We start from the raw sequence: 17,185 nt of genomic DNA on the forward strand, positions 1-17,185 counted from the left end.
ACAGTCTATGCCCTGGTCAAAAGGAGCAAAAACTTATTTGGTGCTCTGTGGTTTGTTGAGGTCCCTCTGGCATCTCAGAAAAGAACTGTGAGGCCCTGGGCATTTGGTGAGGTAGATCAGATGGCAGGTGCCTGATTGTATGGTCAGGGCTGCTGGCTCCTTGGTCCCTTTCCAACAGTGCTTCTTCCTGTTTCACTGGGCTGCAGAGGCAACATGGTATCTGTGTCCACTGGGGACTGGAGATGCTTTCACGCCTTTCTCTGAATTAGTACGGTACCTGTACCTGGCAGATTCTGATCTTACACAGAGAGATGCAGCAATTTTGCATGCTCATTTAAACCTTCCAAAGCAGGATGAGAAGATGCAAAATTGTAGGTTCTGCTCATGAGAAACAATTCAGATGGCCCATTTGCCTCAAGCATCTTTGGATCTGGAAACGAACTTCAGCAGCCAATTATTAGCATGCTGGTCATGTGATTTGGCCCTAGTTGCCCTCATCAATACATTTTAAGCATCCCACAAACATGATACAGTGGTACCTCGGGTTACATACGCTTCAGGTTACAGACTCCACTAACCCAGAAATAGTCCGGAACGAATTAAGTACTTAACCCGAGGTACCACTGTAGCAGGACTGTGATAGTGTCCCCTAAGTGCAATTTTTTTTTAAAAAAAATAAACATCTGGAATGGTTAGCTTGATTTTATCTGGCCATTGAAAGCCATAACCAGGTCTATGAGGGCAGAAGTGCTGCTTTGAACCAACTTGACTTTGCCCTTGGATCATCCTTCATTCTAAGCATGTATAATATATGTTGATGCATATAAATTTCTTAATCGTTATTTTCGACTAATATGTACAAGACTTCCAAAAAGCCAATCCCTCTCTAATGTTTGGTCTTTGTATCTATAGTGATTTCTCTGTGACTATCAGCTCCTTATCATGAGCAGAGAGAGGTATCAGAATTCAATTAAAAAGAATGACTCTGGAGCATTAAAACAACTTACTGCCGGCTTATTCCAAAATCTTGATTCTATGCCTCCTACCAGGTACAAAATGTCATATACTTTGAAAACCCTTCATGCAACACTTTCTAAATTGTCTGCCCACCCCACAAAAGAAAATAATAATAATTTGGAGTGAAAACACACACAAGCATCTGGCTTTATCCCAAGACTACTCTCTGAAGAGCACTTATATTATTGAAGGACTTGGAAGATAGACAGCTGCCTGAAATTCTAATACAAGAACTTGCTGTCTAGATGTTATCCGTTTCATTTATCAGTGGTGAAATTCTATCTGTATGATGCTTGGGGGGGGGGAGCAGAATTTGGGAAGTCAGGAGAGGCAGATTCTATCTCATTTAGTCAGGGTTCAGTTAGAGGTAATGCTGGAGATTATTTTTCTCCCTGCATAAAGATATAATTAAAATAACTTGAACTTTCATCTCCCAAAGAATGTGGTTGCTGGTGGGAGCTCATTAAATGAATTCTAAGCTATCCTTCGACTTGACCCCACAGGGAGGCAAAGTCCTCCTTGTGCCATTGTCCCATATATTTGAAAGGATTTCACTGCAAACTGCAAATCACAGCACTTCATACATTACAAAAGACATGGGCATAGGAGCGTGTGAGAGGGCTACAGATGAGTAATACCATATATAAAACCCCTATGAATGCATGGATCCAATTAGAGGAAACAAAATAAAATAAATAAAATAAAATAATTCCTTCCAGTAGCACCTTAGAGACCAACTAAGCTAGTTATTGGTATGAGCTTTTGTGTGCATGCACACTTCTTCAGATAGACTGAAACAGAAGTCACCAGACCCTTATAATATAGTGAGAGGGTGGGGAGGGGTATTACTCAGAAGGGTGGTGGGAATGGGTGATTGGCTGATAGGTGTGGTAAACCTGTTGATGACTGTTAATGACTGCAATTGGTCTTACAGGAAAAAGCAAGGGGTGAGATGGCTAAAAAATAGCTTCTCCTACTGGTTTCTTTGTCTTGTGATTCCTGATATCAGATTTATGTCCATTTATCCTTTGGCGTAGGGTTTGGCCTGTTTGTCCAATATAGAGAGCACTGTTGGCATTACTCACGGACCAATTAAAATGGTGTTGTTAAATTACATACGGTATCTACAAAGGGAATGTGGCATTCTAATAGGAGTAGGGGTGTTCCCCTTTTCCATCAGAAGGCCCTGCTTATTGGCCCCACTGCTAGCCTTCATTTAAAAAACAATAAATGGGGGTGTTGGGAACTCTGGATAGGTATTTAAGAAGTAGATTTTTGGGAACCAACATTGGAAGATGAGAATGTAACTGGATAGGTATTTAAGAAGTAGATTTTTGGGAACCAACATTGGAAGATGAGAATGTAACTGGGTGTATTGACTGACTCTTCAGTGATACATCTTTGAGAGTTGACCAGACAAATTGTATATACCTCCTATCAATATGGGGTGCAAAACATGAGAAAAATATTCCCCCTCTGCCCCCAAAATAGGGGAGTATGGGTTAGATGGCAGAGAAGAAAGCCTGCATGATAAGATGTTAAAAAAGAAAAAAAAGCAGTAACCTCTAGAAGCAAATAAGCAGAGGGGTTGCCTTCCTTCTGCCATTAGAAGGGAAAAATAGGTACATTACAAATACCAGTAAGAAGGCAAGACTGGTGGGAAGGCAGGGGAATAGTGTGCTAAATAGTCCTCAATAGCCACTTGTCAAAACAGAACATAAATACCAGGAGTGGAATTAGGAATGCAGACATGCATTCATTAAGTGATTATCCAAAGAGGGAGAGCAAAAGGGTCTATGGTACCATTCAACAGGCGCCTTGTTTTAACCTTTAAGAGCCTGCTGAAAACTATTCTTATGCTTATGCCATCAATTAGGAAAACATATTTCCGAAACAGTTAGTTAGTTGGTGGCCTCTGTTTTTAAATTTTGATGTGTTTTTTTTTTATTGTATATGCCTTTTCTTCTTATAGGGACACGGGTGGCGCTGTGGGTAAAACCTCAGTGCCTAGGACTTCCGATCGCATGGTCGGCGGTTCGAATCCCCGCGGCGGGGTGCGCTCCCGTCGTTCAGTCCCAGCGCCTGCCAACCTAGCAGTTCGAAAGCACCCCCGGGTGCAAGTAGATAAATAGGGACCGCTTACCAGCGGGAAGGTAAACGGTGTTCCGTGTGCTGCGCTGGCTCGCCAGATGCAGCTTGTCACACTGGCCACGTGACCCGGAAGTGTCTGCGGACAGCGCTGGCTCCCGGCCTATAGAGTGAGATGAGCGCACAACCCTAGAGTCTGGCAAGACTGGCCCATACGGGCAGGGGTACCTTTACCTTTACTATTCTTCTTATAAACCACTTTGGTATTTTTTATGATATAAAGGTAAAGGTAAAGGTACCCCTGACAGTTAAGTCCAGTCACGAATGACTCCGAGGTTGCGCCACTCATCTCGCTTTAAAGGCCGAGGGAGCCAGCGTTTGCTTACGCAAACGGTTTTTCCGGGTCATGTGGCCAGCATGACTAAGCCGCTTCTGGCAAAGCCAGAGAAGCACAGAGAAATGCCACTTACCTTCCCACCGGAGTGGTATCTATTTATCTACTTGCACTTCATGCTTTCGAACTGCTAGGTGGGCAGAAGCTGGGTCTGAACAGCGGGAGCTCATCCCGTCGCGGGGATTTGAACTGCTGACCTTCCAATAGGCAAGCCCAAGTGGCACAGTGGTTTAACCCACAGCACCACCCGCGTCCCTTTTTTTATGATACAGCAGTATATAAATACTTTCATAAATTTATTTATTTCATAAATACCACTTGACTATAAAAAATATAAACTGAGTTTAACTAGGCTCTAAAAGGCTAGCAGCATTCTTTCAAAGCAGGGCTGGCCTGCCAATGAGGCAAGGTGAGGTGACTGCCTCAGGTGGCCGAATCCCCAGGGGCTGCAGATCCGGCCTCCAAGGAAAGTATTGCCTGCTGCCACCATGCATTCCTAGGAGGCCAGATCTGCTGCCTCTTCAGCAGCCTCCCCCCATCCCATCTCCACAGCATCCTCTCAGCAAATAGGAGGTGCCATTAGTCTCCTCCCATCCCTAGGGAGGAGATGGTGAGGGCTGGCCTCTGGGGTTCTGCACCCACCTATCGTGATTAAAAGAAGACCCCTTTCCCCTTGCTACAGCCTTTGATTCCCAGTTCAGCCATCAAGTAAGGTTGATTTGATCCGCAGTGTTGATCTTCACTCTGCCTCTGTTTCTGATGTAGATCTTCCCTCTGTTTCTGATGTAGATTCTTCCCTGGTGGGCGGCAGGGTGCGTGTGTCATTTTGTGGTTTGCCTCCGGTGCATTGAGCCAGCCCTGCTTCAAAGGCATATTTTTGGTGTGATTAAAACTGAATTAAACAATGTGACGCTTTAGGTATTTGATGTTTTCAAGGAATAACAAGCGATAGCAGCATGGCTATTTCAAAAGGCTATGGTAAATATTGGATGCAGCTGGAGGTAGCTGGGGGTGATGAGCAAAGGACAAAATGTTAGTTCAAAATAATTATTTTTCAACACAGTTTTGGGCCAACTTATCTACGCTGTAGCATGTTGGCTAGTGATAGAATTGCTGAAGTAGTTCAGGTCAACACTTGTTGTAGCTCAACATCACAACTACAAGTAGCTGCAGATGCCTCAAAAATGTTTGGAAGCAGGATGTGATGATAATGATGCTCATCTCATCTTGTCAAGCACCTATTAGAGCCATACTGTTCAATAGTTTCCAGTCTGGATATCTTGAATTAGATAAACCCTCTTCTAGAAAAGATAGAAAAACAGAAAATATATTATCAATATAGAAGTGGTTCCTATTTCTAAAAATTAAAATTGGGCAGACAGAAGCTACAGGTCCAAATCCTGACCTAGGCTCAGTTGAAGTTCAGAATTAGACTTCTGATCAGAATTATGTATTATCTCAGTCAAAATCAGCACAAGTTTTCATTATCTGTTTTGGAGTGTTTGAAATGGAAATATCAGTTTTCCATCTGCAAAACAGGTTTGGGGTTTGGTGACATTTAATTAGAGTTTTATGACTAGAGTGATCCTAAACAATCAGGGACCACATAAGGAATGCAAAGACAATTTAGGGCATATGTAGCTCAGTGAAAATGGAGGCAATGTTTCCAAGGCTGGACCCATGAGTAATCTTAACCAGTAAAAACTGAAATGTATTGTCTCTCCAAACTAGTAAAATGCTCTTAAGTTGCCTGGAGATGTGCAGCACGCTCTCTTCCCATTTCCAGCCTATTTGCAAGCTTAAAGAGGCAATGAGTGTATAAATGATAATTTAAAAAATCCTTATGTGAGTAATTGGCAGATTGCAAAAATGCCATGGGAAAGGCGAATGCAAAAGGGGAATGTAGGCAGCATTTCTTCAAGAACACACACAGACTGCAGATACAAGTGCCCCCACACGTCTGCAGCTGTAAGATGCAGAGATGCAAGAGTTTCTTACTTGCGTGTGAACCCAGAATGCAAAAGGACATGCCAGTCTCTCTTCTGTTTGCATGACAAAGCTGTTCTGTGTATCCTGTTTCTAAGTAGGAAACATGAGGAAGCTGTGGAGTGGGATGGATTTCTGAGATTCCCTTCTGAAAGGGTCAAGGAACAACTTTTTAACTACCGTAATTTTCACTCTATAGGACGCACTTTTCCCCTCCAAAAATTAAGGGGAAATGTGTGCGCATCCTATGGAGCGAATGCAGGCTCCTTGGCTTCAGCGATAGCAACGTGAAGAGGGAGCGCTCCCTCCGCGCTTTGGAGGCTACGCGTTGCTCTCGCTCTCCAGGCTTAAGGGATAGCCACCTGCAGCCTTTGGAGCACAGCGGGACCTCGCGCTGCGCTCCAAAGGCTTCGGGTTCCTTTTGCTGAAGCCGGGAGAGCAAGACTCTCCTGGCTTCAGCAGAGAGGGAGAGCTGCACAGTACCCCTTCAGCGAAGCGGGAGGAGAAATGGAAGGGGCTCCGTTTCTCCTGCCGCTTCGCTGAAGGGGCGCTGAGCAGAGAGGGGGAGAATTTTTTCCCCCTTGTTCTCCCCCTCTAAAACAAGGTGCGTCCTATGGTCGGGTGCATCCTATAGTGCGAAAAATACGGTGCATTGGGACCTATACATATAAAGTGGGTCTACACTGAACAGGGAGAAGAACCGTGTCACCTGCCCAGCTTCCAGTGTTGTCCATCTGGATTAGTCCTGCCCCAATGCACTGAGTTGTAGACATCTGACAAGAATGACTGTGCTAATGGGTCCTGGTTGTATGGAGCACTTATGCTTGTAGGGGCAGCTCATTAGATCCCACACTTAATTGCAGACACTAGGGGATTGGGCAGAGCCCAGCTGAATGACGCAGGGGGTGGGGCCAGTTGTGTGTCCCTCCCAATGGTCACTTGATAACTTCATGTGCTTAGGGCGCCATATTATGAAAAATTACCCAAGTCCACCTCTGATTGTGGTTCACACTTCCTAGACCAGTCTGCAGTGTAGATGCTGATTTTGAAAAGAAGTTGCAAGGCTTTATTTTTCTTTGGGGTCAGCTATGTACTGAAAGTAGCACAGCAACCTTTCCAGGTGGGTGCTTCCTTTTTGGGAATATAACAGCCCCTTTACAGCAGATTGCTATTATTTAAAAATAATAATAATAATTCTGCAGTTCATATCCTGAGGTGCTTATCAATTGCTTTATGAATCATGCTGCTTACCTGGGCCATTTGCAAAACCCCAGGGTAGGATAAGGCAAATGAACTTTCATTAAACTGCACTGTAGCATCACATATATTTATTACATGCCTTGATTTGGCTTAGCTCTCGCCTCTGAATGCTTGGGGAAAGAAAAACAGATGCTAAGTTTATTATGTCCTCCAGTTTTGGTCTTAATTAACCAGGATAACTATCTGACTTTCATTTGTTCCCAATTATATTACCATATCCCACTTATATTGCATTAATTCTGTTCAATGGTAATTGATTTCAAGGCTCAGTGGCCCAGCACATTTCAGAAGTTCATTCTAAGTTCAACAGCAATAACATCAGATCCCAATTTATTGCATCCATCAGCCATTAGCAGATTGGTAACATTCGGTCTGTCTATTCATTTGCTCTGTCAGTCCCTCAGACCACTGTCTGCTGGGATGTTTCCTTCTGCTATGATTGCAGGAAGATTTGTATTTGAGTTATTTAAAGAAAAATAAAACATTTCTTTATTTCTATGACTGTAGCTAGATAGGAAATATCAAAAACCTGCCTCTGTAACAACCAGAACAGCCCATTTGTTCAAAATGGGGTTTTGCTTTTTAAAAACCTTCTGTTGAGAAAGATGCGCCCCTGAGAGATGGGCTGTCCTGAATAAATTGATTTTTAAAAATGAAGCCCGTGTGAGCATTTATTTATTTATTTATTTATTTATTTATTTATTTATTTATTTATTTATTTATTTATACATCAGAAATGTTTAAATGGGAATGAAAGGAATGTGTTCAGGCAGGCACAAGATGTCACTGCTATTGTTCTCGTTTAGCTTCCTAACAAGTTTATCCAGTGTTTCTCCTCTGAGGGGGAAGGGTGAGAGGAGGTGTTGAAGGAAATTGGAACATGAGATAAAAGTTTAATATTAAATTATAATATGATATTGATAATAATTAAACTTGGAATAGAAAAGGGGATAAGAGGCGAAAGCTATTATGGGAGAAGGAAAAGAATGTAAAAGGACCTGGGAGGAGGAATGGTTTGTTTAGGGGGAAGGGGGAATAAGTTACAAATTGAGGGTGAAAGAAGAATGAGAGAAGAAATTACAGAGAATGGTAAGACATTCTGAGAGGCATGAGGAGACAGGAAGGGAAATGTTTTTATATTTTTAAGCCTTCTCTGCTTAGTGCCTCTGGATAGCAAATTCTGCCTAAAATGGGGACAGGACTGTCACAAAAGCTCCAGAGCAAATGTCTGTAGATAGCTTCAGAAAGACTGATTTTTAATTATAATGTTCTCTCCTGAACTTCTCAGTGACTCACCTTCCTCACCACCCACACACCCCACACACTTTTGAGGCCTGATCCAGTACAGAAGTATTATAATGTTGAACCCAGGGCTTTTTTTCAGGGGGAACTTACCAGAACTCAGTTCCGGCACCTCTCAGGTGAGTTCTGGCACCTGTCATGTAAGTGCCATTGCCGTTATAAGAGAAACAAGGATGTGTTCATGGCACTTTCCCCCCCTAGAAAAATAGCACTGCTAAACCCCCTTCAAGGCTATAGGTACTTCCCTTTTCATAGCAGCTATAGCAGCACTGCTGTTTCTTGGCAGCACATACAACCCTCAAATTTTTTTACCTCAGAAGCTTAACTAGTTTTATATTGGCGATCTTCTCCACTAAGCCTCTGACTGCCAGTTCCCGAGAATCACACGAGGGGAGATCTCTGTTCTACTCAGGTCTTGCTTGTCGGCTTCTCCCAGGCATCTGGTTGGCTACCATGAGAACAATATGTTGGAATAGATGGGTCATTGGACTGATCCATCCGTCTCCTTTTCTCAGGCTAAACACTTCTGCCTCAGGATTGACTGATCTTTCAAACTTTTTCATGCATTTTCCCTTTTCAGCATGGCTTCACTTTACACATAGGCTTCAAATCTTCTGGGAACAAAAGGACTGAGTTAGTGGCCTGATATCTCTGGTGGTGCTAATCTATATCACAAAAACACTGCCTTGTCTGTCACTGGTGCTTTTTTGTGAGCCTATATGAAATAAAATGATTTTGTTTATTTATTGCATAGATAAAAACCAACTTGCAAAAATTACAGATTGCTTCTGTGTCCTCTAGCAGTTTACTGTGTCCAGCTTGTGTGCACATGCAAATTATGCAATTCAAGTTGGTGTGGCTCAGATGCACCAACTTAATGACAATTTCCTCAACTTTACTCTCCTATTAATGTTATTTCTAAAGGTTGGCTTGGATTATCAAACTGCCCTATATTTACTTCTTCTCTTCTCAGACATAACCATATAAAAGAACTTGAAAGGCTTGCAAGAGTAAAGAATAGGAACCATATTATATTCAGTCTTATGAAAAATCAAATAAATGAAAAAATGTTAGGTAAATTAATGCTTTATCTACAGGGTATAGAATAAGATTGCCTTTGGAAGTTCTCTTTCTTCATTTTCTCTTAATTGCTTCTATTTCCTTTGGAAGGTGGCCTTCAGTAAATACTGTAACTCAAGAGATATCATGGAACTCTTCTGTATTGCAACTGGTTTACCAAGGTAAATATTTTTCCAACGCAGTTCTATTTTTTATGAATGCTACTTGTGTTACTTTTCCAAAGGGCTTAGAGTGACCCCAACTGAGTAAGAGTATTCTGAGCACTACTATGAGTGTGAATTGGTTGGGTATCTTGCTAGCTATGGCCTTTTCATAATAAGGAAGAAAATAGGAATCTCACAATGAAATTACAGCATGGAAAATATAATGTAAATATATTCGCTTTGTTTGTTTCATTTGAAAACACTGTAATCTTCTCCCTTTGGTCTCAAAAATGGTACCCACAAGCAAAAAACATCTAAGTAACAACCACAAATAGAACAACATACCTGCATAAAACTCCAAGGAGACCAAACTCTTGATACAGCTCTGAGCAAATGTCCATTGGGATAATAGCATGATGTCAAAAAGCAGGAAGAGAAGTTCATCTAAATGCTGAAAATATGATAAAGAGATCAAATTTGTCATTAAATTTAAGTGTCTTGCTATTGTCTACAAGCACAAACATGAAAGATAAAACAGAATAAAACAATCAAGTATATAATATACAACAATCCAATACATTCATTTATTTATATTTATATAAAAACATTTTTATACCATCCTCTTAAAAGTAAAGGTAAAGGACCCCTGACAGTTAAGTCCAGTCGCGAACGACTCTGGGGTTGTGGCGCTCATCTCGCTTTACTGGCCGAGGGAGCCGACGTTTGTCCGCAGACAGTTTTTCTGGGTCATGTGGCCAGCATGACTGAGCCGCTTCTGGCGAAACCAGAGCAGCACACGGAAACACCGTTTAGCTTCCCGCCGGAGTGGTACCTATTTATCTACTTGCACTTTGACGTGCTTTCGAACTGCTAGGTTGGCAGAAGCAGGGACCCAGCAACGGGAGCTCACCCCATCGCGGGAATTCAAACCGCCAACCTTCCGATAGGCAAGCCCTAGGCTCAGTGGTTTAGACCACAGCGCCACCTGCGTCCCGTATATCATCCTCTTACAAAATGTTAAATGAATATACAAATAACTGCAAATAACCAGAAGCAAAACAGAAGCACCTTTACTGCATGCTTGAAAGGAAAGGAGGTAAGGAGTCAAATGAACCTGACGGGAGTGACAGCTCCACCACTTGGGTGCTATTATGGATGCTTTTCAAAGGAGCCCTTCCTGCCTTTTATACCTTCCTTGAGCTCCTCCAGATGACCTGTTAACTGAGCATTCACCCTGTTTGCCTGCACAAAGTTTACATGGAGATTATGCAATGTTTGACCTTTATGGAGCATTTGTTCTGATTTGCTTTTATGGAGGTTATATGTCTTCCCACTAATCAGTTGTCTATCCCACACTTTTTAGTATATTTGCCTCTCACTTTTGTAACCACAAAAAGTTGGGTGGGGAGTTAAGTGGCTTTGTTGCACTAGAGTGTTTTAATTCATGTTTATGCACAAATCTACATTTCCAGAATGCGATTCAATCCCTCCCGCAAAACACTGACATCCTGGAAGCAACTCTTGACTCTGGATCTTAGACATGTTTGTAACTTTCATGTTCAGTAATATGCATTCTATCTGAGCTTCTGGTATTATGGTTTGGAATAACTTTAAAATTAGAACAATGCCCTCTCTCCCTCTTATTCACTATCCAATCCTGCAGCTTCTCCTGCCTCGTAACTCTCGTCTCCCGGCTGTTACAGGTTCCTCCAGTTCATTCATCACTGCCTGCTCCACCACTGGTGGAGAAGTGGCAGTGGCATAAGCGCTGATTTGGGGTGAGATGGTGCTAATTTCTCATGAGATCTCACTAAAAACATGCAAGATCTCTCACATTCCACAAGATCTCACATGTTTTCAGTGCCGCTTCACCACCGGTGGCAGAGAAGGTGGGGCAAATGGGTGACACCTTGTGGGCTTCCACCATCTGAGGCAGTGGCCGCAACCCACCTAATGGCTGTGCTGGTCCTGTCTGGACTGTCTTGTTCCTGCTCATGAGTCTGCCTGCTCCCCTTGAGAGAAACCAACATTGCCATTTTTATTATAATCAAGTGTTATATAAAAGTTGTGAAATAAGTAAATAAATTTAAATCTCTCTCTCAAGCACAAAAGCAGGGGTGAGACAAAAAAATTCCCTCTCTGAGAGCAGGAACATTATTTTCATCTTCTGAAATGAGAACTAAGCCTGGACCTTATTTTGGATATCAAGGACATAGCACCATCACATAGTTCTCTTACTTCTGGTTTTTTTTTTTTTTTTATAATCATATTTATTAAAGTTTCCAGACAAGATGCAAAAAATAAAAATAAAAAAAATAAAAATAAAATACACTTTAGTTTTACTTTCATATCCTTCTTTCTGGGACTCCCCCCTCCCCCTCCCAAATTGTTTTCCCCTTTCATTAATTTGTTTCAACAAGTTCTTACTCCCAATTTAAAACTTAATTTGTTTAACCCACCATTCAATTTAATTATACAGTCATTCCTCTATCCCTTATCATTAACAAAAATAAAATTTTCCCCTAAGGTCCATCCCAATTTCCTTCCACGAATTCCCTTTTTTAATAACCACATCCAATCAAAGTAAAAAATGTCAAAAAGATATAGAAAAATATAAAAAATTAGAAAGAAAACTGATTCAAAAAATAGTTACACAGCCTTTGGATTCCAAATCTCCCCCCTCCCCTTCCCCAGATTAGGTTCCCCAAATCCATCAGTCTGTCTATTTATCAGCCTAGAGGTCTCAAATCCATAGCCAGCTTCCCCAGTTCCACCTTGCCGGTTTTTTATTTTTTAATATGTTTAACTTCAAACGTCCAATCCTGGAAAGGCCCCCAAAGGGCCTTTAGTTTCCTTAATCTTAATGGCTCCTCCCTTGTTCTTTCCAAGTCGTCGTCAGTCCTTTGTTCTTTTTCCTCACATTCTCTCTTTTCCTGTTCCACTGCTAAAACGTTCTAATTCAGAAGCTTGGTACCTCTACAGAGGTTGTTGTTAGTTCAGGAACAAAAACTTACGTCCAGTCCCTTCCGTTCTTCAATAGATAAATCTATTGTCTCCTTTTTAAAATAAACTCCTCTGTAGACGAAATACTGTTTCATTTTTGCAGCTTTCCCAGGAGATAACAAGTCCTGTACAATTCCAAGAGTATTTTTCCACTTACGACCGTTCTTGTAATGTCCCGAAACCCCTCTAGGGGGATTTTAGTAACTTTGTTTCCTCTAATCCAAAAGTCAAATTGTTATTCCTTATTTTCGACAGTTTATATCCAGATTGTAACAAAACTAACCAGCAAAGTCCTCATGACAAAGTCCTCATTGTATTCTTCAACTTTGACAGCTACTTTGACAGCTGTCAAAGTCTCTATCTCTCTTCACCAGGCTCTTTTCATGGGTCACCCCGGTTCCTGGGGGGGTTGCACTTTCATTCTCACCATCCACTTTTCTCCTCCAGCACAATTCTTATAATTTCCCATCGTGGAATTAATAATTTTGATCAATAAACGAGCTCCTTTCTCGACCTTAGTTGCCTGGTCCTTGTTTTAAGATGTTTACAATCGGGAGGAGACTGACTTCCTTTTTGGATCTCCCCCGCTCGTACCGAATCCGAAAAAAATTTCCCCTTTTAAATCCGATTTCCAAATTACTCACGGGTTGTTGTTTATAGTCCAAATTTTCAATAGAAGAAGTCAGCGCTCTCCATCGAATGGCATGCGGCTTCGCTCGGCAGGGAAAGCGGAGGACTCACATCACCACGCCGCTCCCCGGCACCCGTTCCGCAGCCTTTAAAAAGGCTACTTCACGAGTCGGGAGGGCGCTAACGGTGCCCGCCGAGTCAACCATGTCCACTGGCTCCGTGCCAGTGGTTTTTAAGGGTCCCCGCGTCGCCGGCGCGGTAGGACCCAGCCCCTGCCTAGCAGGCTCCCTCCGGAGCTCGGAGGGAGTCCGCCATTCGGCGATGGCGCCAACCCGGAAGTCCATAGTTCTCTTACTTCTGTTGGCTCTCAAACATCTCTCCATCTTCTCAACAATGTGCACAGAAGTGGGATACAGTGCCATCCATCACTACTCACATCAACAGAAGTCAGTCATCAACTTCCTTTAGATGTGGTTGCTGATCTGGCCTGTGCCACCATCATGCTCTTTGGACAGCAATGCTGGCTTATGTGGCTCACATCCCTGTATTTAGAGTGGCACAAGCAATAGCAGATGGCACAATAGGGCTGCACTGCTTACTCCCTAGCCGAATTACTGCTGGATACCAAGACTGGGGATGACAAGGAGGCGACAAGGTTGACAGAACCACCCCATTCCTCCCCATTTCCACCCTGGTGTGGAGCAGCGACCCAGCTGAAGGGTGAGCAATTTAGCCTCTCCCATGCCATCCGCTACTGTTCACTTCAACAGAACATGCACTGATGGAACCTTTTGAGGGTTGGATCATCCAGTTAGAAATGTGTCATACTTTATCTTAAAGACTCATTGATAAACAGTATGTAAAATGTTAATAAGTAACATACGGTTTTCTAAATGACTAATAATGTTGTTATAGAATCAAGCAGGTGACTAGATTATCAGTGCTCTTCTAATGTCCTTAAGGTAGGGCCGGCCAGAGAACTTTTGGCACCTGAGGTAAGATGTGCCACCACTGAGGAGGGAGGAAAGGCAGTGTAGCCACTGTGCAGGAATGTCTGCTTTTTTGTGAGTGTCCAAGACACTCTAGGGTGAGTGTCTAAGACACTCTACTAGGGCTGCAGGGCAGACAATGTGGCACATCTTTCTAGCCACTTTCCACCTCTCAGAATTAGCTATCTCGTTCTGCCTCATGGTACAGCCGGCCCTGTCTTAAGACATGTGCTGTTCACAGTCACCCATGTTAACCATTCATAAATTGCCCTTGCATTAATAAGTAGAGCCTTGTATAAAGCTTTGCAAGTCTGCAGTGCAATCAAGTCAGCGTTCCTCACTGTTGCTGCTGTGTGTGCCTGCTCGCTGCTTCCATCAATGTAGGTCAAAGCACATCACCAACCTGTGCTATGTTGCCTTAGAGGTTTTAGTTAGCCATCTAAGCCTTTCAGGGAGAAATTCATTTTTCTCACAAACATGGATTCAATGTTTTATTTCAGTTCGTCAACTCAGAGATGCCAGGATTAACCTGCCTGGCAATTGTGAGCAATATTTGACCCAGAAAACGGGTCCCCCTGGCCTAGATATGCATGGGCTGGATGTAGCAAGAGAAAGATGCTCAGCATATGCTCAAATACACTCCTCTCTGGAGACCCTGCAAGTGCCAGAGAAAATAGTCATAATGCCATCAATTCCCAAATGCGCAGATGCTCAATCTGTTGTTTTAAATGTGAAAGAGATCTGACTGGCATCCCAGAACAGCCTCCCTACATGAAAGCCACTATATAGGGCAAGTGGAATCTGTTCCAGATCACAGTATCTCTCTATCCAGAACATTAAACCCCGTAGAGATGCAAGTGGCAAAACACTGAGAGTCTGATGTAAGGAAACTCATGCCGTGTGAAAATAGAGAAGCAAATAATCTCAAGGAGCCACCTTTGATTTTTCTGCTTCCTTCTCTTGTATTCACATGTCAGACAGGGATCAGGGCTCACCTGCAATGTCAGACATACCTTTGGCATTTTGTAAATAAATGCATCGTGATGAAGCATTCTGGAATGTGCTAGAAAAGGTGCTAGCAGGGACTGGGAAATTATCCATACTAAAACAACTGCAGTAATGTCTGACCTTGGTGGTATAGATTTTTTATAAGAAATGAAGTTTTGCCTCTTAGAAGCAGGCTTACACATGAACAGGCAATGCAGATACAGTGAAACTGAAAGAAGCTGAAGAAACCTTTGTCCTTGTTTATTACTAATAGGAATAGGAATGTGCATAGGAGAAAGCAGCTAAGTTTCATAATAAGTGAGGGTCAGGATTGGAGCTCTCTTTGAGGCCAGCTGGGGTGACCCGAGACCACTTTAACCCTTAGTTGCCTATCCCTCTGAGAAGACCTCTTCTGCCTGTTATAGGAAGCAAGGAAAGAAAAAGCTTCAAGCTTACTCACTGCACATTACAGGGAAACGTGAAAAAAGATACGAGTCACCTGCGTTTCCTCTTTCACCACTTCCTGTATCATAAGAGAGAGAGAGCTCAGAGTAACAAAACAATGCAAAAGGTATTGCTGTTTGTGACAAGTATCAAAGAGACAGCATATGCCCATTTCAGAATTTTACAGCAGGAATGCTCCATGTAATGAACCAGACTATCTCATTGGATATATATATTTGCTCACTACATATTAATTCTACCTTCTCATTTCTATCCATGTCACTAGAAGCATACAGATGAACCGTGATACAGTCAACAACTGCAGGAAGGGGTAATAGGAGCACGTTCACAAGCCATGTGCCGCTTGTGGAGTAGCCACACTCCCAGCAGCCATGCATTCAGTGCTAGTGCAGAAGGCAGGCTATATGCATCTAGATGTACAGGTAGCCCCCAGTTTATGCAGGGGTTGCATTCCGAGGCACCGCACACTTTGGTGAAATGATTGAAACCCATTAAAAAAACCCCGAAACACCCCGTTCCGCCCCTGCCCTCTTTTAGTGACATTTCAGTGATGTCTTTATGACATTTCTGGGTCACTTCCAGGTTTGTTGCACATATTGAATGTGCTTAAATGAGGGACTGCCTTTACATGCATATGCCTCTTCCACACAATCAAGAACTCTTGAATGGTCAGGGTTCTTGTTTATGTAGATGAGGCCTGTAGGGCGTAGCTTTACTTGGGCACTCCCAAACTAGTTTTTGTTCTTCTCTTAAATAATCTTAGCCATTTTCTTTCTTTCTCCCAGGTTGCAACATTTGCTTGATTTGTCAAAACAAAGATAGTAACTTGCAATTAAGTGGACGAGGTGGCACAAGAGACTGGTTAAATAAACATAGCTTTAAACATTGTCTTCCAGGAATACAACCATTTCACTTTTCACAGTAGATGACTGCATGGTGTCCATTGATCCTACCATGCCAGCAAACTCAGAAAGGTATGTATGTTTTCCTATAAACAAAACAAGTCCAGAAGAATAATGCTATTACTTATCAGTTGTATTTTATTTTATTTTATTTTTGTATGTAAGACACAGAGAATGCAATGGAAGACAGCAAACATTTACTAAGAGTTTTCCCCCAGATCGAATCTGGTCCCAAAATAGCAACAGTCACATGCAATAAGGAAAGTGATTACACTGGAAATACACTGGAAAATGTGGGATAAAAATTGCTTGATACCACACTGTGTAACCTCACTGCTAACAAATCAAAATGAATGCTCAGCCAAGTGCCAATACCATCTCACCTCCCCACAAAGTCTGTGCAACCAAATCAGGACAAATGCTCATTTGTTGTTAACAATTTATCTGTAAGTGACCTAAAACTAATACAGGTTCCTTTATTTATTTTTTCCCTTAAAATTATATGCATGATTACAGCATGTGTGGTTAGATTAGACTGGATTATTAGAGCATATATCTGTGGAACAAAATGCTGCAAAAAAAACCCCCCACAGTTAATGTGAAAATGCTTTTTTCCGTCCCACTCAGTTTCCTCTGGAGACTCACATTTCCTAATCCTCCTTCTACTAAGAGAAGCAAACCAAAACATTATTCTGCACACAGACACTTTTGGAGGTGTGTACTCATTAATGCATAGCCCAAGGCTCTTCTTTTCCCAAAGCTCTTCATAATTTTCCCAGGCTTCTTACGATCTGCTCTGGTCATGTTACTTCCCCCCCCCCCGCCCCCTGCCCCACTGCAGTTGCTTATGCTGCGAGTTTTATTCACCATTTTCTTCCCAGTCTATTCCTTGTGCTCAAACAGGGAATGTGCTGCAGTGATCAATTCATGTTTGTGTGG

At 42.4% G+C, this 17,185-nt stretch overlaps 1 protein-coding gene across 2 annotated transcripts in view; it reads left to right on the plus strand.

Annotated features, from left to right (window-relative positions):
• PDE9A (phosphodiesterase 9A) overlaps positions 1 to 17,185 on the plus strand; it is a 71,733-nt gene that overhangs the window by 6,448 nt on the left and 48,100 nt on the right. The window contains exons 2-3 of one of the 2 annotated variants that reach the window (XM_028727266.2): positions 9,218 to 9,288; positions 16,241 to 16,318. In XM_028727266.2, the coding sequence (XP_028583099.1) occupies positions 9,218 to 9,288; positions 16,241 to 16,318 (149 nt within the window). The remainder of the gene's footprint in view (positions 1 to 9,217; positions 9,289 to 16,240; positions 16,319 to 17,185) is intronic. The other variant, XM_028727267.2, reaches the window with a different exon arrangement.

This window comes from Podarcis muralis, chromosome 4 (genome assembly GCF_964188315.1).
Source record: "Podarcis muralis chromosome 4, rPodMur119.hap1.1, whole genome shotgun sequence".
Taxonomy (NCBI): Eukaryota; Metazoa; Chordata; class Lepidosauria; order Squamata; family Lacertidae; genus Podarcis; species Podarcis muralis.